The sequence below is a fragment of the Porites lutea genome, chromosome 10 (genome assembly GCF_958299795.1).
Source record: "Porites lutea chromosome 10, jaPorLute2.1, whole genome shotgun sequence".
In the NCBI taxonomy this organism is placed as follows: Eukaryota; Metazoa; Cnidaria; class Anthozoa; order Scleractinia; family Poritidae; genus Porites; species Porites lutea.
The window spans coordinates 5,774,972-5,798,546 of record NC_133210.1 but is presented as its reverse complement, the minus strand read 5'-3'; the positions used below and the strand labels follow the sequence as shown (position 1 = coordinate 5,798,546).

The window sequence follows — 23,575 nt, the reverse complement described above, 5'->3', positions numbered from 1 at the left end:
TACACGGTCGTACGATTTTGTTTAATCTGTCGCATGATTACAGACGGCTATCGAAGACCCATCACTATAATTAAATTTTAAGTTTTAAGATCGTAAAGGCTAACTTTACATCATTCAAAAAGCTAATCTCCTTGATTTAATTTTCGAGGTTCCACGGCGTTGTTTGCCTTCCAGCACGGTGGTTCTCGTCTAACGTGTCCGTTTCGTGCAAACGTCTCATAAGAAAACGAACTTTTCTCTCTGCCTACAGCCAACAGAAGCATCGGGTTCTCCACAAGACCCCTTCTTTATACCTTTAACGAGTCCACGTCTCTGTCATTTCTTTCCCTTCATTACTGGTGTTGAAGAACTTCGCTTCGATGTTCGAGAAGTCGTTTGTGGCTTACGACCTTTTTCTCCCTTACTCCGAGAGGGCGTCTTTCTTTGAGAGCTTGCGGGGGCGGTAGAGGGGGGTGGGCCATCCGGGTCTGTGGTGGGAGTTGGACTGTCCGCTCGGCGACTTGACGCTGTTTTTACTCCTCCTAAGCAAAACAAATGTTATGGAGAGATCAATTGTCACTCTAACTATTAAATCTCTGGACGAAATCCGAAAGTGTTGCCATTCAAATTTTAACAAGAAACTTCTTCAGTAGTGCTTTCACATGGTACTATTTATTTAGTATGTAGATCTAACTTTTGAGTCTGTGGATGAAATCCTATGGTGTTACCATTCAAATGAAACCTCTTCGGCAGTACTTTCACATGGTACTATTTATTTAGTTTGGAGTTCTAACTTTTGAGTCTGTGGACGAAATGCTAAAGTGTTACCATTCAAATTAATTTTAACCTCTTTTGCAGAACTTTCTCTGGACGACCTTAACCCCAGCTCCACGAGCACGAAACGTTATAGACTGCAAGCAGTCTCTCTTTTTTTTCAAATTTAGTGAGGGGGCTGCACGCGCGCGGGAGCTTCGAGCGGCGAAGCCGCGAGCCGCGAGACGCGAGAAAAGAGGGCGGTAGCCCACCGTCTCGCACCCTTCAGTCATGCGCGTGGTCATTTTCGCTCGACGCGTTTCGCCCGACGGACTAAGATAAAAGAGAGACTGCTCGTAGACTAGAAATTTTACGATTAAACCTATCCATATATCAGATATTTTAACTTGATAATAACGTTAGTTGAAAGCCGAAACGTCGTAGTCTCGAAAAAAGTGGGGAGCTTAAGCAAAGACGACGACGACGACGGCCCTGAAACGTCGCTAAAAGAAATGAATCGCGTACTTTTAATTGCGTCTATTTAGACCCGCTCAATTTATCAAATGTAGGCGATTTTTTGGGGGTGAATTCTTGAGGACTTAATCCAGGTTCAAACAGAGAAAGGAAAATTCGCCGTCGTATGTTCACGCCCTGTATAAAACGTCGCATTAGATGGTTTCACGTCGTAGTCGCGCAGTGGACGTCAAAAAAATGTACTAAAAAGCGTGATGCACGTGCAGCCGCTGGTTTGCTCATAAAACCAATTTTTTTTTCGACGTTGTCGTTCTCGTTGTCCTCGTGGTTGCTTACAGTTAGGCTCTCTATTTTCACTTTTTAATCATCTTACCTGTCAATCTTACGCATTCTTCCCTGTGCCTTGCATTCCAAGCTTTTAATTTACAAGATTTACTGCAGTAGAACACCTCTTTACACCGCGTGCATGCTGACAAACGAATCCCAATGGAGCGCCCACATTCATAACAATACCGGAAACGGTTTTTCATCACTTGCTTCCGCTGCTTCAAAGCTTGAGTCGCCAGCGCTGAAATGCTCATATGGTCAGCGGCTTTGGTCACAGCAATGCGTAATCCACAGTTTTCGTCTCGACCTGGTGACGAGGGCTTGATGGACGGCTGATTGGCAGCACTGAGCCCAGACCCAGGGGAACACGGAGTGTTTTCTTTACTGGTAACGGCAGCAGGCGACGTATCTGAAGTTATCCCTTCCTTTTCTTCCTAAGGACGAACCAATAGAAATTTCATTGATAATACGACTAAAGCAAACAAACAAATTTAACCATACGCGGCCTTCTGATCTACATGCGCAGAAAGCAAAATTTCGAGACACCAGTCTTGACTTTTTCTTTCCGCTATCTCTCCTCCTTTCTTCTTCCGCTATTTTTGCCTCGTTTTTTTGCTAGGCATTTAGGAGACTTCATTTCGGTAGGAATCGCTTATGGTAAAGTGTTTTCAAAGGATCCTAAGGTTGGGTGGTGGACCAAGATTCTCATAAGAAAGTTACATGTTTTTTGCCTATTTTTCCGGCGTGGCATGGTTTGAAAGATCTCTTCATCCTGCACAAATTAGATGGAAAACCTCTGTCTACCTTGACCGTTAAAACTGGTAAAGTCACAAGCGGTAGAAGGGACGTGGATCCTCAGGGGCGATTACGGGCGGTCAAGGAGCAAATGAGAGAGCATAACTAATTACTGTATCCTACTTCATCATAAGTCCCCGGACTCTCGCCGTCAGCGCCAGTGATAGCCTCGACTTCACGATCAGCTTCAGCCTCGATTTCATCCCCTCCAAAAACCTCGTTTTCAAGACGAAAGCTTACGCGGCTGAACCTAAGGCTGTCATTTCCTCCAGCCAAGTTAGGATCATTATTTCTCCCTGCCGGGGTAGAGTCGAGATTTCTTGTAACAGTGGTAGAGTGCTGTTCTCTCATCTTGCTTGCTTTATCAGGTGACTTCAGGATCCCCCAGGTAGATTGAGGAGTTCCTTCCGGTTTCTGTGCTACTGAAATGAAAGACGCAAATGAGATCAATATACTATTTCTGTGCCTAAACACTGTACTAGGGGCACTAGTCCACCTTTTTCTGTAATATAACTGTTAGCAAGTAGCAAATATTGTCTAAAAAATTTATATAGCTCGAGAAAGGCTCGAAATGTCTGGACGATCGTTCCATTAGTCTACGACAATTGAAGTATTTCTACTAAGTTATCTCCGATTTTCAAAGGTTGTGTTTTTCACATTTTATTACCAAGATATTGCATTTCTTGTTAAAAAAGGTCTCCTGAAAATTTCGCTTTACATACAAAACGTCCCCTAGATTAGTCTACTGGAAGTATGGCTACTCCATATCCTCGAACTTTCGACCGGACCCATAAGGTTAGCCAACAGTTTTGGATAAAACGAAAAAGCCACCCAAAACGTCTGCGCCTAAGCGACAGAAATTCCACAATGATGACGTAAATCAATGTTTACATGTAAATTTGTTCGATTTTACAGATTTTACGTCACCAGTATGGAATTTCTGTCGCTGAGGCGCACACGTCTCTCCTGGCGAAACGTCACAAGCGGTGAAGAGAGAGGAGAAACGGCTGTTTTCGCTGGCTATAAGAGAAGAAAGAAAGACACCCTGACAAATGAGCCCTGACTGGACTCAGGATGGGAAAACAGCTTACCAGTTTGTTGCTCGGCTTCCTCTATCTGCTTTTCAATCAGTTCTTTTTCCTTCTTCAACACCTTTGTTCGCAATAGGTCTCCTAAATGGTCAAGCATTTCCCGGCGGGCATTGTAACACTCGCGCTCTAACGCCGAGAGGGCATGGTAAGGAGTGTGAGCTATCTTGCGATCCTATGGATGAAACAAAAAGAGAAACTATATCGTTAATCATTTTAGATTACTGCCAAGTTACTTTAAGTTACTTAAGCAGTTTTCTGATAATTAGCCAAAGTGCTATACTATAAAGAATTTCCTTCTGACAGATTACTGAGACACTATAGAAATTAGAATACCCCCAGGGGGTATTCTATGGATTTTGGGATCTGACACTGGTATCCTGACTAACTTGGCCAATACAAAACCATTTTCAGCTGCTTTTTCCAACCCTGTTCTAGACAAGGCACCGAAAAAGCGGTAACTTGTCCCACCCTACCCTCTGGATATGAACGAGAAGCTCAAGTTCTTTACACCATGTACCAATTTTCCATTCTCCATCCAAATCTTCTGATTTCGATACCGCACCACAAACTGGGTCTTAATTCACCCACGGACACAGATCAGAACCAAAGTTTTTCGGATCAATTAAGGTTTTTGGGAAAACGCCTTCCTACCCCTCCCCTAAGCCAACATTTTGCCCTATGTGAGAAATAAGTGTTAATGTTGGCTAAGGGGAGGGGTAGGAGGACAGTTTCCCCATAAACCTAGATTGACCCAGCTTTTCTTTTAAAACCAACCCCCCTGTCCCAAAAAAGGAGAGAAAACAGCCTTTAGAAAATAAAACAAATGTGTACCTGATAAAATACATTGTAAGCATAATCCACTACAGTACCAGGAGGGTACTTGAGGTTCACCGTTATGGGAGATAAGATGTTAGCGCCCGCTCTCATCATTTTGTTAATCTGATAAGGAAATGAGATCAGCGGTCATTAATCCTTTCATTCTAAGACCAAGTTACGGCTAGCCCTCTACGCAGACGCTAGAAATAAATAAAACCTGTACAGCAGTACACACTATCATGTAGTAAACATTGTTTTTCAGTGGCGCAAAACAAAATTCGGGATTTAAAAGTAATTTTGACTCTGTAAGATAGTTCTAACTTGCGCGTTCAAGACGGAAATCCATGGTCTACGTGACCATTCAAATCAAACCTCTTCCACGGTGCTTTAACGTGCTGATGTTTATTTCCATTTTTTTACACAACGAAAATAAATTTAAGATTTTTTGGAAATGACGACTTTGGTTTCTAAGAGGAAAGGAGCAGTTAATGAGTCTTGTGAACTCACAAGTTTTATTCTTCCAGCTGGAGTTCTTCTTCTTTCAGCCATGAACGATGTAGCTGCACAAAGAGCAGACCCCACCCCCCTGGAAAGACGAAGACTGGGGTTAGCTCCATGCTCTAGTAGAGTGTCTACAGCCTGCAAGACAAACACATGATTAATGATGATAAGCAGCTACTACTTACAGCTCCATAGCCTATCAGCGTTCTATCTAGGATTTATCGTTTGGGGGAGAAGTCCCGAGTGGCTGAAGAGAAGGCCAGGAGCTTCCTAGGGGGGTCCGGGGGCATGCCCCTCGGAAATTTTTTGAAATAAATATGCGCTGAGATGCAATCTGGTGCATTTTGAGATACAATTTTGAGAAATGTTACAGTGGTATTTTATTTTATTTTTTAGTCGAGATCATGTTCTTTGGCATATAGTGTCCTTAGACAGGGAATACTTACTTCATGTGCACTGATCTCGTCGCATCTGGATGGTTTTTCCAATATAATTACTTATATACTGTAATGATAACAATATATTTGGGAGGGGGGAGCTGGGCATGTTGGGGGGGGGGAGCTTCTACCCCTCAAATACCCTAAATAGAACCTTGGGGTATCCGCTGACCAGTGTCACCTGCCTGTATTGCAGGCTCAAGTGTACAACTCTCGGTCTGAGATTTCCCTGAAATGACCTCACTCTCAGTTAATAAGTAGGATATCTTACCAGATCATTTCCACTATAGATTGCTAAAGAAAGAGCTGAGTGGCCTTCACAAAGCAAATCAGGATTCGCTCCATATTCCAGTAAAAGTCGCACTATGCCACATGAAACCTGTAAATATACAGATAAATCAGAGTGTAAATTAGTCACTGCCTAAGCCACTTTAATTGACAAAGCTTTTTTGGTAAGGAAGGCTAGATATTGGATTCAAGAACTTCCATTATTAGAGAAAGCATGCCTCTTCTTATAGTCCTTGTTTGTGGCATGATGACTTGTTACCTCAACCTCCTATTTGAGTTTAACTAAGCTTTAAAAATTGATGATTATTTGCGGCAGGATTAGCTCAGTAGGTAGAGCACTTGGCTGCAGAGTGGGAGGTCGTGGGTTCGATTCCCGGGGCCGGACCAATACTCAGGGTCTTAAAATAACTGAGGAATGAAGGTACTTCCTTTGCCATGCAAGTGGCTGGACCTTCGCGTGGAGTGGATGTCCACATAAAATGGCGGACCCGTCTCCAGTAGGAGACGTAAAAAACAGTGTCCCCAATTATTACTTTTGTGCTAAATACATTGCCACTCAAAAAATTACTATTATCTCTTTATTTGATTTGGTCTGCTTAGATGAGTCTGCAGGAGGGGTGATGAATGGTCCATTAAAATTTTTAACTGCTCGCAAAATTTTACCTTTGCTCGATTTGCTCGCAAAATTTAAACGAGTGCTTGCTTGCTCGTGCTCCCCAAATTTTTGCGTTGCTCGCAAGCTCACAAAGCAAATTTTTTATTTCTGCTTGTGCTCGCAAAAAAATCGCAGTGCTCGGCATGCTCGCAAAGACCATTCGTCACCCCTTATAGGCATAAGCGGGCAATTCTATTCACTTCCATAACATTGTTTTTTTTTTCTTATCTTGTTTTTGATAATGCATCCTGAACCATCTATTTTTGATTACGAAAACAAATGTGAGAATAAGAAGATCTATGCGAGTAGTCTGTTCACAAACTTTCTATTTTCTCTTTTTTTCTAGCCTGCTTAGGACGCATTTCCACACAAGTTATTATGCAAATGTTTGGAATGAGTGCAATGCTTGCTGTGTAGGCTCCTTTTAATCTTGTCAAGGACACATATAATTTAAACAAAAACTACTGAGGATAACGCTAAATTACTCAAAAAAAATAAATAAATAAACATTATTCTGTGCAAAAGTTAGAAAAAATCTTTTCAATCTCATTGTTGCTGCTAAAGCTCCCCAATATTACACACAGGTATTATACCTTGTCATTATCCTCTCTTGAGCATACAATATGGCCTGCTGTCCTTCCATTATCCCCTGAACCAAATGCACTGTCTCTAATGTTAGGATCAGCTCCTGATTTAAGAAGAAGCTCAGTGATCTCTACTCCTGTCTCATCAGGCAGGGCTACGGCAATGTGGAGAGGTGCAATTCCTAAATGCTAGAATAATAAATACCAAAAGTGTTTTGTTAATAGCATTTTTGCTGCTGCTAGAGGTAATGTTATGTAGTTCTACTGTCTGCAGATGAAATCCTGTGGTGTTACCATATTCAAATGAAACCTATTTAGCAGTACTTTCACATGGCACTATTTATTTAGTATGTAGTTCTAACTTTTGAGTCTGTGGATGAAATCCCACGGTGTTACCATTCCAATGAAACCTCTTCAGCAGTTCTTTCACATGGTACTATTTGTTTAGTATGTAGTTCAAATTTTGAGTCTGTGGATGAAATCCTGTGGTGTTACCATTCAAATGAAACCTCTTCAGCAGGACTTTCAATGGTACTATTTATTTAGTACGTAGTTCAAACTTCTGAGTCTGTGGATGAAAGTACCCGACATGCAGACATTATTCAAAATTGTAATAATGATTATATTTATTCATTACCTTGTACAGTAGCACAGATTTCAGAGCACAGAAAGTTCTCCTACCATTTTTTCAAGCATGCACTTATCAATATTTTTTTTTACCTCTGTTGAGAGCTTGGCAGAAGTGTCAGCACCTTTCTGAAGTAAAATTTCTACAGCAGCAGAGTCAGCAGCTTTGACAGCAAAGAAAAGTACAGGCATTGGAAGTGATGATGCATTGGGATCTGCACCTCGCTTCAGTAGAAGTCGAACTGTTGCTTCAAGATGAGGACGCCTAAAATCAAATTACCAGTAAACAAAAACCATGTTATAAATATCAAAATATGACATCACACATGTAGCAGAGTTTCAGTGATTTTGTTGCCTCTGCATCCTGTGTCCCTGACACATAACAATAATCCCCAAAGATGCAAAAATTTAAAATTCATAGAATGCATTCCGTAGGATGCAAAGATTGGATCAATACATCGATCTCAACATGTGTAGTGGAAGAATCCCATTCATGTAATTTCTGTGACAGTTGTTTAAAGGATGAGAGATGAGGGGGGGGGGGGGGGGGGTTACTCCAAGGAAGTCTTGGTTGGGTGTGCTTCCCAGTTCTCAAAATCCTGACCATTTTTCAGACCAAATCATGCCATTTTATACTCTTGTCATTAGAACTAGCCTTCCCACCTGGCTTCTAAAAGTTGTACTCAGCTTGCAAACTCATAACCTTGTTCTAGTTTCTTTTTCCTAGCCATACACTTTAGTGGTCACCTCTGTGATCAGATCTTTCTTTTGTTATGTAAAACTAAGTATAAGTTTTAAACCCTTTTAATCTTTCTTTGCAATGCTGTATGTGTGCCTATTTTAAAGTGCCCATTACCTGAAATTTTATATTTTCTTACCTGAAACTATACGTTATTAAAATGACTTCTGCGAAAAAATTTTGCGGTTTGAACAAGACGCGATTTTTTAACCAATTTTTGAAGTCTACATTTTTGCGGTACACCTGCACTGCTGATCATGCAAACTAGCAGGCTCACATATGACGTAATGTGATGTAAATTAAGGAACTCGCATTACCTTGTCTTCACCAGCTGTACACAAAAAAGATAAATTACAAGTAAGGATTGAATCATAATGTCTTCGCAAGAAGAAAGTTTTTCTGAAATAGAAAAACGTACCAGAACTCGTAATGTTTTCCTGTTGATAAGGTCACGTGTTCCTTAAAGTACGTCATATTTAGTCATAGTCCGAGAGAAGACTAAGACGAATGGTGTGCCAAAATGGCGGCAAATTTGAACGTATTTAAAAAGTTCTAAAAAAATCTTCTTTGGACCAAATCGCAAAATTTTTTCGCAGAAGTTATTTTAATAAGGTGTAGTTTCAGATAAGAAAATAAAAAATTTTAGGTGATGGGCACTTTAATGGCAAATTATTCAAAGAAGTGAATAATTTCAACACGTTTTATTTAAGAATTTTTTCATCACATACATGTACGGGTAGTAGTATTGACACTGAACATTTAAAGTGGCTCAGAACCAAACCCTTTGGGTGGCAAATACCTCTATAGCTCACACGGGTCAAGCATACCCCAGCCCCCTCCTGGGTACAGATGTACTGCACTCATGGTCAAATCAACTCTGCAATTAATCTTTTATCTTCAGAGATCATTTCCTTCATATCTCAGAACCTTGAAATTTTTTGTCATAAGCAGCAGTGTGTGCTGTCAAAATACCCATCTTTGACACTTCATATTTGAAAGCTGTAAGTATCATCAAGATTCCTATTACATTTGAGAGTTAGATCGTGGTTTACAACGTGTTACCTCTGAACAGCCAGCAACACTTGCTTGTTTTGCTCCATGCTGTTTTCACTGCGCAAATCATCACCAGACTCTGTCAGCTGCCTTGTGCTGCTCACAGCACTCATCATACTAAACAATGATGGGTTCATTATGTTGAGTTTGCTGGTCTTATCACCAACATTGTAATGTGTCACAGATGCATTACTGTTCGGTGTCAGCATACCAGAATCAAGTACATTTTCAACACTGGAGTCAATGATTATTTCCATTCCTTGTTTCTCAAAGTCTTTCATAAAACCATTTTTCTTGAGGTCTAATTTGCTTTTTAAATTATTGCTTAAATTGTTTTCTAGTTCATGACCGGATTCATCCATATTTCCAGATTTTCTGTCATTAAATTCAATAATCTTGTATGTCCTTTGATCTTTGCTTTCAACTTGGTTGTTCTCACTTTCAGTGCAGTTCGCTACAAATTCATCATCAGAATTTACATCCACTTCTCCTGACTCAGACTTTGTCTCCATTTTAGCATCTTCCACAGCTGCACTTTGACGGTAATTTCGATGAATATAAATCCCTTTCTGTCCATCCTCCTGTATACAATTGAACAAGTTTTCATGAGGAATGTTTTCTGCTATATTATCCTTCCAAGTGTGTTTTGTGTAGAAGAGAACATGACAAGCTGCAAGAACTGACAATCCTTCATCATTTAACTTGTTCACATTGGCACCATTGTCCAGCAAGCAGTTTATGACATCACGGTGACAATTAACCTTGGGGAATAAAAAAATTAGATTGACTTTAATTTCAGGGGCAGATGTAGGGGGAGGATGGGGGGGGGGGGAATCCCCCCAGCAACTTGCTATCTAAGACTCGATCCCTGCATCATATGCTTGATTCTAACTTGTTCACTTCAAACTCATGTCATACATATGGAAATAAAATAACAACCGAGAATAAGATTTAGGATTTACCAAAGGTCGCCCTCTACTACTCACCGAGGCAGCCAATAGCGCAGTGTATCCTGTTTTGTCAGCAACATCCACGTGAACTTTCCCACTCTCAATCAAATTTCGAACTTTAAAGCAGTCTCCTGCAGCAGCAGCCTTTAAAAGCTCCTCTGAAGATTGTTCAGTTGGTCCTTTAGGACCTTTATCACCTCGCACACCTTCCAAAATATCTGAAAATGGAAATGAATTTGGAATCTGAGACTGCAGTTTACTGTCTTCAACTCCTTCAAAGTCTTGCAAGGAAGGTGACGTGTTTCTAATGTTCTGTTTTGCAGTGTTGGCTCGCCTTACTCTGCCTGAAAGGTTGTTTCCTGCATTTACATTGTAATTTGAGTAATGTTGAAAAAGAAATGCACTGTCCATCACTGAACAAAGTTTTATGAGGCGTTCTCCACACCATAAACCAACATCTTGTTCACTGTCAACGTAAGTCATAATTCCTGGCCCATCTCGTTCATCACCTCTATAAATTCCCTGTAAAGTGACAAAACATAATTTCAAACATATTAATAATATTTAAAAATTTATGATTTTGCCTCTTGAACAGCAAGATGTATATAATTCCCCATGGTGTTTTCCATTTATTTTCATGTTGTAATACATTGTATTTAAGAGAGCTTATAGTTGCAACTTCAGTAGAAACAATAACATTACACTGTCAAGTTGTAAGTAAGTAAGTGTAAGCAAGTAAGACACTAACAAACTCTGAAAGCCATAAATGCAAAGTACTCTGATTGTATGAAACAGATGGTAAACAAGGAAAGTCTATAATATAAGTCATTAAATGACTTATATTATAGGCTTTCCTTGTTTACCAAGTCATTATATTGAGTTTATCATTACACATGCAGTCTCAAATTCAATCTGGACATTTTTTTATTTACTGAGGTTTGACAAAAATACCATATTTCCTCGAACAATAGCAGTCCCTCGATTAATTGCCTCCCTCATATAATTGCCGCCCTTTGATGGAAATATTTAAAATAATTGCCTTCCTTGAATAATGCCCCTCAACCCTCTCGCCATTGTCTTTTTCTTTTATCTCCTCCCTGTCGGGTTAAAAATTGACACCTTGAATAACAAACAAAGCTGAAGTGGAGACTGATGTAGCTACACTGATAAGTGATGATTCGCGCTCTGACGTCGAGGATATTGACATTGAAAATTAACCAAGGGACCAAATTTGAAACACAAATAAAGTCCATGTTCAGTATTCTTAATGATTATTTTTTTATTTAATGGGATGATAAAGCAAAATATTTAGGCCATGACTTTCAGTGAGCAGTATTTAAGATAATAATCGCCTCCCTTGAATAATCGCCCCCTTTTGGTGCGAAAAAAAGAATAATCGCCCCAGCTATTAGTCAAGGAAATAGAGTAATATCTTGGCAGGGTCACCACAACAGTGCATGACAGCAATAACTGCAGGCCTATAATAGACACCCCCCCCCCCCCAACCCCCCTTGAGAGATAGATCACACCACCAGGCCAGGAGGGTCTACGTTACCTTGAGTCCCTTTTCAAAAAGCAGTAAGAGTTCCCCATCCCCTTGCTAACACAAGATAAAGGAAACAGGCCAACAGCTTAACTGCACTGCACATGATGCACTGCACATGACGTGATCACCTGAACCGAGACAATATCTTGAATAACAGCCAGCATAATGTCAGCAGTTTTTATAAGACCCCGGCTGTTGGCCTGGACGGGGTTTGAAACCACATCCTACCACTCAGCAGACAAGCACTCACCCAAATGAGCTAACTGGGTAGTGGTAAATTTTAATTTAGCCCGATAGGTGATCATTTTCTTTTAATATTGTACACATGTACTCATGACTCTTAAATTACATAATTAAACTTTATAAGGATCAATCAAAAAGACTTGCAAAAGTGTACAATGAAAACAAACCGACTGAACCTGGGTTTATAATATTATAATCACAAATGTACTTGTCATATTGATCAATAATGGAAGATAATATTCTCACCATGAGTCTAGGAGAAAAAAATTCATGGACAAGTGTTAATTTTGCCATTTCATGTAATTGATTGATTGATTGTACAAACCTCAAATTTGTTGCCACTTGGGAATGTGAATGTTCCAAATCCTTCTTTTTTGTCATTTTCAAAGTATCCATCAAATTCTGTACCATCTGGCCAAGTGTACACTCCTTTACCGTGCTTTCTGTCACGGTAAAATTCTCCGCTGTAACTCTAATATTACAAACAAGATTATTATTAAACATATTATAAGTCATACAGTGGAGAATTTCACTAAGAGAGAGCTTAATATTTACTAATATTTTATTTATTTAATGGTTAATTGTTATGCTGGGACCCCTGGAACCCTTAGCCTATACAAGAGCTAAATCAGCTGAATTCTGCTACCCTATACTAGACTAAACTCCTCAAATCCCCCCCCTATCCTAGAGTAGCTTTCAAGCTGAGTTGTGTAAATTTAAACTTGCCGATTTGATTTTTTTATATCTTTGAGTGGCAATTCCCAGTTTCCCTAGTCTACCCTAAAATCCTCAACCAATGGATCAGTTTCCTGGAGAATTATACCCTATTCTAGACCCAAACTCTCAGAGTAAACTGCTTGAAAACCATATCCTTCACAGTGGCACATTCCCATATAGCCCATATATGGCAGTACCCCCACCCCCACCCCCGGCCTTTTATTCACTTTTTTTTACCGAGACCTTTCCCCCTCCCCCCCCCCCCCCCCCCCCGCACCACACACACACACAAAATTTACATACAGCTGTAACCATTCTATGAAATTTCTCCTAGGTATTACAGTCATCCCAAGAAGAGAAATCAAAGACAATGGTTATCAAGGAAAATTTGGGGGGTAAACAAGGCGCATATTGTGGTCGACATGAAAAGAGTGAATTGCCCACAAATGTATACTGTCGCGATCACTTCTACCTTTTTTGGTACAGGTCAAAATTATATTCAGGTTAAACTTATTTAACCTAGGTTGATACCCAATTTCATTTGTTTCCTAGCCCTTTAACAATTAGGGCTAGCATACAAAGGAAACAGAGAATCAACTCCACTGCTAAGGTTAAAAAAATTTAACCCGAATTAATTTAGACCTGTAACATTTACATATGAATGGATTATAAAGCTGTTGGGTGTAAAATCTACAAAGAAACGTGAAAATTTCTCGTCTCTGATAATTAGGTGTAATTTGCAAAGTCATCTGACCTAAAATAACCCGAAGGAATTTGTAACTGGCCGTGAATAAGCTTTAATTATTTTGCAGTCCACAAACATGGCATCAGAAATGTATTTTCCTGCACCTTGTTAATAAATTATGAGAAGCTTTAGACGATAAACTCACAACATTGTGTCTTGCACAGACGAAGCGTAAAATTTCTGTCAAGAAACTGTGAAAAATAATGGTGTTTAGAACAGCAAATTATTCGTTCGAATCTTAATTTATTTTGAACATACTCGAAAACATAAGCTTATTTTAAGCTTAATTGAACGTTCTGACAAGACCTATAAGTTTATCCTCTTGAAAGTTCTTTCAAATGGCTAATGATATAAATAAAAAAGGCTTAAATGATTCCATGGAAAGCAATCTCAGAAGAGAAGAACCTCTTCCTTCACTATGTTTTATAACCTTATTCAGACCTTACCTCGCCATCTGGCCATGTTAGGGTGCCACGGCCATGCCGAAGATCTCGCACTAATGCTCCCTCATAAATCGATCCATCTGGCCAAAATTGCTTCCCATAACCATGCCTTGTGTTATCAACATATTCTCCATCGTAGCAAGCTCCATTTGGCCACTTAAAAATCCCTTTCCCACTTTTCTTCGTCCCTTCGAGTTCGCCATGGTAGACAGCACCGCTCTTGTACTCCCGGCGATATTGACTAGTGTTCAATCGAAGCGCTCGATTCGAAGTGGAGATTTTCGTCCGCCTTTTCATTCCTCATAACAAACACTTACGAAGCCTTAACAGCGACTTCTGCAGCCTTTAATCGAATACAAACACGTACTCTTAGTGCTTCTAATACACTGATTGCTCATCTGCTCAGCTTTGCATAATGGCTGTAAATGACATGTCTTTGTTATCGAGTGTTGCTAGGCTTCTCTCGGCAACCATATATGGCTAGCTATTGTTCAAAAATCAGAACACCAAGAAATTGCGCGAAATCGTAGGGGAAAACAATAGAGTACTAAAGTGTGACGTCATAAAAATGAAATTTTCTGAAATTATGGGATTTGTCAGGATATTCTGAAAGAACAATGTCCAAGAGGCCTACTTGCCAAAAATGAGCATTTGGGGACAAATTGTCTCTGAGATTGTAGCCCAGTTATGCTTACAAAACTCCATACAAACCCTTCTAAATTTTTTTTGGGTCGACCCAAAAAAAAATTAGAAGGGTTTGTATGGAGTTTTCTGAGTATAACTGGGCTACGATCTCAGAGACAATTTGCCCCCAAATGCTCATTTTTGGCAAGTAGGCCTCTTAGACATTGTTCTTTCAGAATATCCTGACAAATCCCATAATTTCAGAAATTTCACTTTTATGACGTCATCACTTTAGTACTCTATTTTCCCGCAGTTTAGTCGATTTGACGGCAAATATATATGATTTTTTTAAAAAGCGAGAATATAAGCATATAAGCACTATATCAACAAAAGGAATGCAAATCATACTCATATACTATCTTTATGGAATTTCAATGCTCACTGCTGCCAATGCGCCCTTTCCAAGGTAGAGGTTTATTTTTGACTATTTTTGGGTTAAAACAATGATTTGCTCAATAATTTGAAACAGCAAATAAGCAACCGAAACAATACCCTGGGTTCCAGAGGATATTTTTTCTTATCGATTTCTGATAGTTCGCGGCGAAGCCGTGTCAACAAGTTTATTTCGTATATTGAGAACAGACCTCTGGAGACAGGGTACCGAAACAAAGCTTTCTTTGTAGTAAATGGGTGTTTGTATTGCTCAGGGGGTGGGGGGTGGGAGTTAGCTGGGTTAGCCACACAACTCTGCTGAAGTGGCAACAGCTACCAAAATGATAAACACGGAACGAGCTGGAATTTGAAGGAGTACTTCTCTGCAGTTAACTAAGGGAAAATGTGTCTTAGACTCACAGCTACAGGGGCGAATCTAGGGGGAGGGTGCAAGGGGTGTACACTCCCCCCCGTAACGACCTGCGGCTTTCTAATACAACTGGTATTCTGCACAGAAAAAAATTGTGGTTTATTTGTGTTGAAGAAAAACGTGACATGAGGTTGAAGAATTTATGTAAAATGGTGCATCCCCTCGTAAGAAAAATCCTGAATCCGCTCCTGCTATGCTATGCTGGTGAGCTCAAATGTAGGAGAAAGAGCTGTCCATTGTTGCCACTTCCCGGAGGTAAATTCATATGCTCCAAATGTAGCTTTAAGGTTGCTGATTCAACTGGTTTTTTTAAGTGTTTTTTAAGTGGAAGGTAGAAAATGCAGTCGAGAGAAAAGAGGGGTAAAATTGTTGAGCAGCATTTATTCTTCCTTGATCAAGGGAATATTTTTGGAATTATTCAAGGAGGGAGGACATCTCTAAAGCTAATCATAAAAGAAACAAATAATAGTGAATAATAGTAATAATAATAATAATAACAATAATAATAATAATAATAATAATAATAATAATAATAATAATAATAGTAATAGAGGTACTTTTGCTAAGTAGTGGGACAAGAGAAGTTTCTTTTACTCATGACCACAGTCCACTGATCACCAGCCCTGCAGACTTTGTTTTACCATAGTCTCTCAAGTTTTACCAATAAGTTACTCCTTAATCTTGTACCCAGATCTCACTTTGTCTTAATCAGTGCTGGTGACAGTAACATTACTTCTAAATAGCAACAATAGAGGTAGGGGGTAGCACTGCTGGTCTGCTTGTTCATCTTTTGCAGGATTACTTGTCCCCAGAGGGAACACCCCTGCAAAAATGATGGGAGTGTTTATCAAACTTTTTTAAATGGTAAGCTGGTTTTGGCCAGTTTTAACTTATTTGTGCCCTAAGTCATAGTTAAATGGTCCAATCCTAGTACCTAATTGCTGTTTATTATGGACATATGATACATTTTACAGAAACATTTTTTATCTTTAAGAACCCTGGTATTGAAAAACTCTGGGGTCCACTGTTTGCTGCCTGTAAAGTTTTAAAAAGTATGGCATACAAAGACAGTGTACAGAATGTAACTGCATGTTCAAAAATGAGACTTGGGAGTTAATGAAAAGTTAATTAAATACTATTGTGGCAATGAATTATTCATTGTGTACACAGACTTTTATTTTCCCTTTGATAGACAATACAAGATTTGAATTGTGCCAAAACATGAATACAGTCATCCCCAACAATGCAGTCATTCAAGTTGGATTTTTGGTCACTGTTTGGTCATTACTTTAGGTGTGCAGAACACCTAAAACTACAACATAACAAGAAGAACAAAAGAGAAGGTCATGTGACTTCGAAGGGCAGGAAAACAAAAGAAAAGGGAACCCAACCCCTACAACTTCTAGTACAATGCAAAGTGCAAAGGGCCCACGGTCCTTTTAAGAAGTAATGTTTGATGAAAATGGATGCCAACTTACTAATCTGGTCTCAATTTCCTGGATCAAGGTCAAACTATTCAGATCATGGGAAGGAAGCTGCCTTTTTTCAGTCACAAATAGTTATTTTGGACAGATTCTAGTTGTAACTTGTGGCCCCTGGTGACTCACTTTTGTTCTTAAATTGTTTGGCTTGCATAAAAAAATATATATATTCATGGCACCCTGGTTTTCAGAGGTTCAGAGCTTTGACTTCCTACATTCAATATTACAGTATTGAGAACAGAACCCTGAGGGCAGGAAAGTGTTTTCTAGCAGATGTCTCAGCACACACTCTTTTTTAAAGACATCCTCTCTATGTGGGCTGTTGTACCAAAAATATGGAAGCCACATTAGACAGGTAAGTCAGAATCTGACCAATGCTTTTCTAAACAAAGAGAATTCCATTCGTTGCTGTAAGATTTTGCAAAATGGCAAAAAATTGTTTTACTCAAGGAAACATTGCGAAAGTTAGCTGTTATCAGTGTCATGTAGCTTCATAGGGAAAAGCTCAGCCCAACCCCCTCTTAATTTTTTTAAAAAACAAGATACATTACAAGGCTGCCAGAAAAGTTCACAGAAAGTCGGCACTCTTCAAATCCTAACTTTTATCCTTGTTGATGAAGGGGTGGCAAAGGGTAAGATCCAAGATTTGCCAATATGCAGAGTCCCCTGCTTGAAAATCTGAGACCAAGACCTCAACAATTTTAGAAAATCCGAGCCGAGACCTTATCATAGCAAAACTGAGTAGAAAAGGCAACAATAATATTGAATCAAGTAAGTGCAGCATTAACAGAAGGCAGAGTAAATGTGATCTTAAAATGCAAGTTGTGCTGCACTGTCCCAATTTGCCCACAGAGTTTGAGAACTTGTGCCCTTGAACCCCAAAAAACTTGACTCCTGAAAACCAAACAAATGCATGACAAATCCAAAAAGACAACGCACTTCAGCAAAAAAAAAAACAAGACTCTGATATGCAAAAACATACAAAAAGGAGACTTCAAGACTCATTGCAAAAGCTTTTGAGATTTTGAGATTGAGCAAAAATTTTCGAAGAGCCACGTTTTCTAAGGAACCGTTCACCACCCATTAATGAGTTTCTGACCATTTGACAGTACAGTGTTATTTATGTTGGCAGATAGTCAATATCTACAACACTAAGTACATTATCTGTTTCTTTACTTCTCTCTGTACTATCTCCAAGTATCTGCAGATTGGCAAAATGGGTCCTTAGGTGTTCTAGTGCCTTCTTATTTAAGCTGTTTTCTTCCTTCTCCTTTTCGCATTCCTCTCTCAGTCTATCAATGTCTCTTTGCAACTTTGTTTTCTCAAGTAAATGTTGTTGTTCCAAGAAGAATTCACAACTTTTCAAACTTTCCTCAAATTCCCTTTCTCTCCTCTCTAACTTTGCTTGAAGTTGCTCACTGTGGAGTTTTTCCCTGTTCAGGTTTAACTTTGTCTCGTTGAATGATTTCTCAATATCGTTTTTCTCGTTTTGTAGTTCTTGATAATCTCTTCTTGTAACTTTCAAGTTGTTATGATACTTTCTGACGTCTTCCTTCAATGCTCTATAGTTGACTTTCAATCGTTCATATTTCTTTTTCAGAACTTGATATCTATTTTTTACGAGATCCTCCGATTCGGTCACATCTTTAAACTTTTCTTTCCACATTCTTATTTCGCTTTGCGCCGATTCCAGAAGTGCAGCAAGTTGAAGGTTTTGCATCTTAGCTTTTTGTAGAAACTTTCGTAGCATCTTCAGTTCACTTTGACTCCATATACATTCATCATCGTCTTTAGTTTGTGATTTCATCTCAATCTTCTTCTCTTTTCTGCTTGTATCACTGGGATCAGTCTCGCGCTTTCCACGAGCACGACGTCGTTTGGAATTTGATTGTTCATCACTTGGTTTCTTGGCTTTTTCCTCATCATAATAAACTTTACGATACACTTCATCGCCAGTATGAGTCCTTTTGTTCTCCGTTTCTTCTTCCTTGTTATTTTGCAACATCTCATCTACGCTTGAGAACTGAAATCTGGGAGGAAAAACCTTCGCAACCCAATGATCCGCCATCTTTAACGCAACATGTAACAGGCGCACTGTTCTACCGAGGACGCTTGGGGCGAGAAAAAAGAGACCGGGGGCAGTTGGGGGTATTCGGTAACCCTGCCATCAAGCGTTAATTATTTTTTTTATATATATTTGTTTATTCATTTATTTATTTATTTATTTATTTATTCATTTTGTCTACATTTTTGGTATTTGATATTTAGAAACGTCGAGTTTTTGTACATTTTTTCATATGTGAATGTATGTTGACACAATGATCGAAATATGCTCACCAGAAGCAGCCAGAAGTGAGGAGGGAATCAGGTAAAGCAAGAGCCATAATAGGAAGCTATTGGCCGACTGCTGTGCAGCAAAAATTGTGCACTGTAGGTGGGTGTGTTAATGATAACACGCAGCTTTTCGACCTAGTTAGCTATACATCTGTGTGTTATCCCAGGCAGACTGTCCAACCATCCCCTTTTCATTGGATCGGGACTGCCGCATTTCTCGTCAAATACCGTAAAATTCCGAAAATAAGCCCCGGGTTTTATATTTTTCAAAGGCCCTTTTTGAGGCGCTTATTTTTGGAGGGACTTTTCTACAGAGGGAAATTTGCGTTTCAAAATCGATTGGGCTAGCCTTATAGTTGGAAGTAAATTTACCGTTTTTGCTTTGCTTTACTTTGCATTTGAGGGCAATTTTCCAAGTACAAGCCCCTGGTGGGCTTATATTTGGAGGGGCAATTTGCAATCTGCATAGTTTTCTTTGTTTTTAGATCATTTTGTAAGTCTCATCGTTTTTTTTAGATTTGTTTCGCCCCAGAGTTCACAGCAACAACGTTTTATTTTTCGTTCACTTTGTTCAAGTCACACAACGTTTGTAAGTATTTTCGCTTAGTTTGTTTCCTTTCCTGTATTTTTGTTGTTTCATAGTTGTAATTTGTATTCCTTAGTAACTTAATTTTGTTTTGTTTTTAGCAACCGTAATCGTTATTCGGTGTAACCGTAATAAAAGACGTTGGAACCATGGGACTATTCCCTACGTGATTCACTACAATAGTCCCTTTTTGGAAAAGTGTTTTCTCACTAGTATTTTTTAAAAAAGCATAAAAATGAATATTGATTACTAAGAACATTATTTTTACTGAAATTATCCTCTCAGAACACTAGAAACTGGTAAAGGTTTTCGTCAATCGTTTGTCTCACGATTGTCGCAGGTGGCCTCTCCTATAAGCCTGTTGGTTTCTTGAAGTCTCCTCGCCTAATATAACAACTTGCTATATCCTTTAAAATTTGTTCTAACACAAAAGCTAATTAATGATGATGATGATGATGATGATAATGATGATCAGTTATTGATCGAGTTAAAGAGGCTATCCACATAAGACTTCATCCTAACAACATCAACTGGGACAGTGGAATTGAGATTCCTAAAGCGTGGATGCCTATGATCAGACAATATAGCAGCCGATCGTTACCACAAAAGACCGCTGAGGGAACAGTTTCCTCCTCTAATAATGCCAACCATGCTTTGGATCGAAACCCACCAATCATGAGCGACTTTTGTGATACACCAATCACTATCAGCCACGGTGATACAATTAGTTCTACTAAATAAATCGTCACTAACCTGACTATCGCCTGATGAAGAACTACAGTGCGCGGTCGAAACGATTTATGTATTTTTTTTGCGATCAATATCTATGTGACGATCGTGAGCCAAACGATTAACGAAACCCTTTATACACATTATCCACGATGAACAATATCTTTGATAGCATTGACTAGAAATGATATCAACATCTCAAAATTTCTAGAGGAACATGCCCTTATAGCGGCTTGCGCCTTCGATTCTCGCATCTCAGTTTTTCATCCTGTCCATCCCTAAACAGTCTGTCTCATGTTAGGGGGGAGGAGGGCTAAAATGTTGTGTGTGTGCGTTCGGGGGACTTTCAAAAATCGATGAGGCCAGGGGGGATGGCGTAAAATTTGGCTATAGAACTAAGGGCTGACTACATGAGCCGAGGTGGCTCGCTTCGCAGAGATCTTGCACCATGGTTAAAGGGGCTGTGTCATGGCGGTACAGTTCATTTTGTTTAATTTTGCTAATTAGTCGCCCTCAATCGCCATGGAACTTAAAGTGTAAATGACAAAATCAGAGATCCGAGACAAACAAATCTGTCTCCTGACCATTATTTTTGAAGTTGCAAGCAGCAGGGATCAATTTTGAAAGACTGTTAGGCTGAACAGTTTTCAAAAACCCAAATTTCAATCCGTTTGAATCTTCTTCAGTTTTGCCCATCCGTGGCATCTGTTGTTTCTGTTGTGTTATTTTAACCTTCCTTTAATGTTTTAAGCGGTTATTTTTATGTTTCTCCTAATTAAACGGGCATTTTGTAATTTCCTAATTTGGCTGAATTCCATGACACAGCTCCTTTAAAAGCAACAAAAGTCAACTTTGCGATTACATGATAACCAAGGCAGCCCGGTTAGCTGGGATCCCGCGAGGCCAATTTGTTTGCCGCGCGTTATCTGTGGGACGTATGTAACGGGGATAAATACTGTTTCTTGACACATCACGCGGCGACACGCGGCAGATATTCGCGCGCTTGACTTGTTTACGTTCGCACGCATTGCGTGCCTATTGCAACTTTTAATCAAAACAAGCGATGTCGATTACTTTTACCATAACCTACTAACCCCCCTTCCCGCACCCCCCCCGGAAAGGCCTGATAATTTTTTTTCCTCATCTGAACTAAACAAATTACAACAAACTATATATCTAGTTATGGTTGTGGCCAGGACTGCTAAAGTGTATCAAAAGTCAGTCTATCAGTTTTGTTTTCCATGTCCATTCTGTTGATGATCTGCAATAAAGTACCGCAGGGGTTGGAAGCTTCCCGCCGAGAGAATGAACGGGGGGAGAAGAACTTTTTAATATCACGAGGCTTATCTTTTCACATATTTTCGTCAAAAACATGAGTGTTAGCAAATTTTAGTGACCGAAAAGGCACAATCGTTATTGCCGAAACCGCTAGTGTGAGGAAACAATAAAAAAATGTTAAGATACTCTTCACCGGCGTTTCCTTCAACCTTTGTTGATGTTTGAGATTTTTGTTCGAGATTGCGCCCTGGTTCCTCGCCACTCGCCCCTCACGTGTGCTTTCGATCTACTGTGACTAAAAAAAGGCTGAAAAAATATGAGACTGCAGTATTCTTTGTCTAAGATCAACCGAGCTGGAGATTTTCAAGGAAAGTTCTAATGAACAGCCTCTAAAAGCGAAGGGAAAAAGATACCCACGCATAAATTGATCAAATATTCAGTGTTTTTCTAACTTTATTGACGACGGCTAATAAAAATCAAGAACTCTTCCAATTATAGCTTAAGAGACCTTATAAACTAGCCAACTCGAAACGGAAAAACTGTACTTACTGTAAGTGACCTCAATGCATTCTGAAACGGAAAAGGGGTCGGAAAAGTCACCTAGAACCTAGAATTTAAGGACAATACAAGAATATTTTCAGACTAAAATCGCCAGAAAAATAAGAATATCCAGACTGGTCGGAAACAAAACATTCTAACTTACATTTTTAAATTTGTTAACTGCACTTTTCTGTTTTTTTGCCATTGTGATTTCGACTGTTTTTCTAACGGGTAACAGAATTCACACGAGTGAATTTCGTCTTTGTACACTAATTATTTAACAATTCGGTTCCTCATTCTTCACAACTCTCTAATGTCGCAGTTTTTGTCTCAAACTTTGATACTCAGGCCGTTTGAACACGGTGTTTCAATATAATTACATGTTTTTAACTTAATCGTATAAAGTGATTTCTTCTGTCAAAACGGCAAAACCGTGACTAGCCAACAAAACGAAATAACCTGCAATAACTGTAATTTATACCCTAACACATTCTGAAAACGGAAATATATAAGCCGCCGAAGAATTTAAGAATAATACAGTCAAGAATATCTTCACCCTAAAATCGGCAGAAAAATAAGAATATTCAGTCTGGGCCGAAAACACAACCTTCTTAAGAAAAAGATTGTAACGGCATATATCGCTGCACTTTCATGTTGTTCATTGAACCCATTGGGAATTTGATTGTTTTCCTAACAGGTAACAGAATTTATAGCAGTGACTTTCGTCTTTGTACACTAATTTAAAAATTCAGTTCCTAATTCTTGACAATTCTCTAATGTCGCAGTTTTTACTACAAACTTTGATTTTGTGCAGTGGTTGTGGCATTTTAATGAATTCTTTGGCCTGTTCAAGCTGTGTCTCCAATACTCAGGCGGTCTTGATGCCGGCGTTTCAATATAGTTACATCTTAATCGTATAAAATTATTTCTCCGTTTCTCGTGGCTAGCCAACAAAACGAATTAACCTGCACTAACTGTAAAATTCATACCCTGATATATTCTGAAAACGGAAATTCATAAGCTACTGCACAATTTAAGAATGATACGAGAATATGTTCAGCCTAAAATCGGCAGAAATTTAAAAATATTTAGCTAGCCTAAGCAGGAAATACAACACTCTTATATTTTGTGGAAGAGAATTTAACGACGTATATATTACGGCTGCATTTTTTATGTTGTACATTGGCATTGTTAAGTTGATTGTTTTTCTAACGGTAACAGAATGAAAAACTCTCTTTTTTTATTCTTGAAAATTCTCTAATGTTGGAGTTTTTACCTCAAACTTGTATTTTGTACAATGGTGGTGGCATTTTAGTGAATTGTTTGGCCTGTTGATCCTAGTGTCTCCTGAATACTGCTGTCAGTCTTGATACCGGCT

General features: G+C 39.1%; 2 protein-coding genes across 3 annotated transcripts; both read right to left on the bottom strand.

Moving 5' to 3' along the window:
* LOC140950182 (uncharacterized) lies at positions 1-14,193 on the bottom strand. Of its 2 annotated transcripts, none has more exons than XM_073399379.1 (13): positions 13,767-14,193; positions 12,184-12,330; positions 10,106-10,591; positions 9,129-9,880; positions 7,421-7,592; positions 6,710-6,889; positions 5,445-5,552; positions 4,743-4,874; positions 4,251-4,358; positions 3,420-3,591; positions 2,452-2,747; positions 1,580-1,967; positions 1-521 (listed from the first exon to the last, which is right to left on the bottom strand). In XM_073399379.1, the coding sequence occupies exons 1-13, from the start codon at positions 14,058-14,060 to the stop codon at positions 316-318; spliced, it is 3,441 nt and encodes a 1,146-aa protein (XP_073255480.1). In that variant the 5' UTR covers positions 14,061-14,193; the 3' UTR covers positions 1-315. The 2 variants fall into 2 exon arrangements, with proteins under 2 accessions (XP_073255480.1, XP_073255479.1); XM_073399378.1 differs by having other exon boundaries at positions 2-521; positions 2,452-2,750.
* A 3,655-nt stretch (positions 14,194-17,848) lies between these two features.
* LOC140950669 (uncharacterized) lies at positions 17,849-18,804 on the bottom strand. The gene has a single exon (XM_073399917.1). The coding sequence runs from the start codon at positions 18,796-18,798 to the stop codon at positions 17,851-17,853; it is 948 nt and encodes a 315-aa protein (XP_073256018.1). The 5' UTR covers positions 18,799-18,804; the 3' UTR covers positions 17,849-17,850.
* Positions 18,805-23,575: the final 4,771 nt, after the last annotated feature.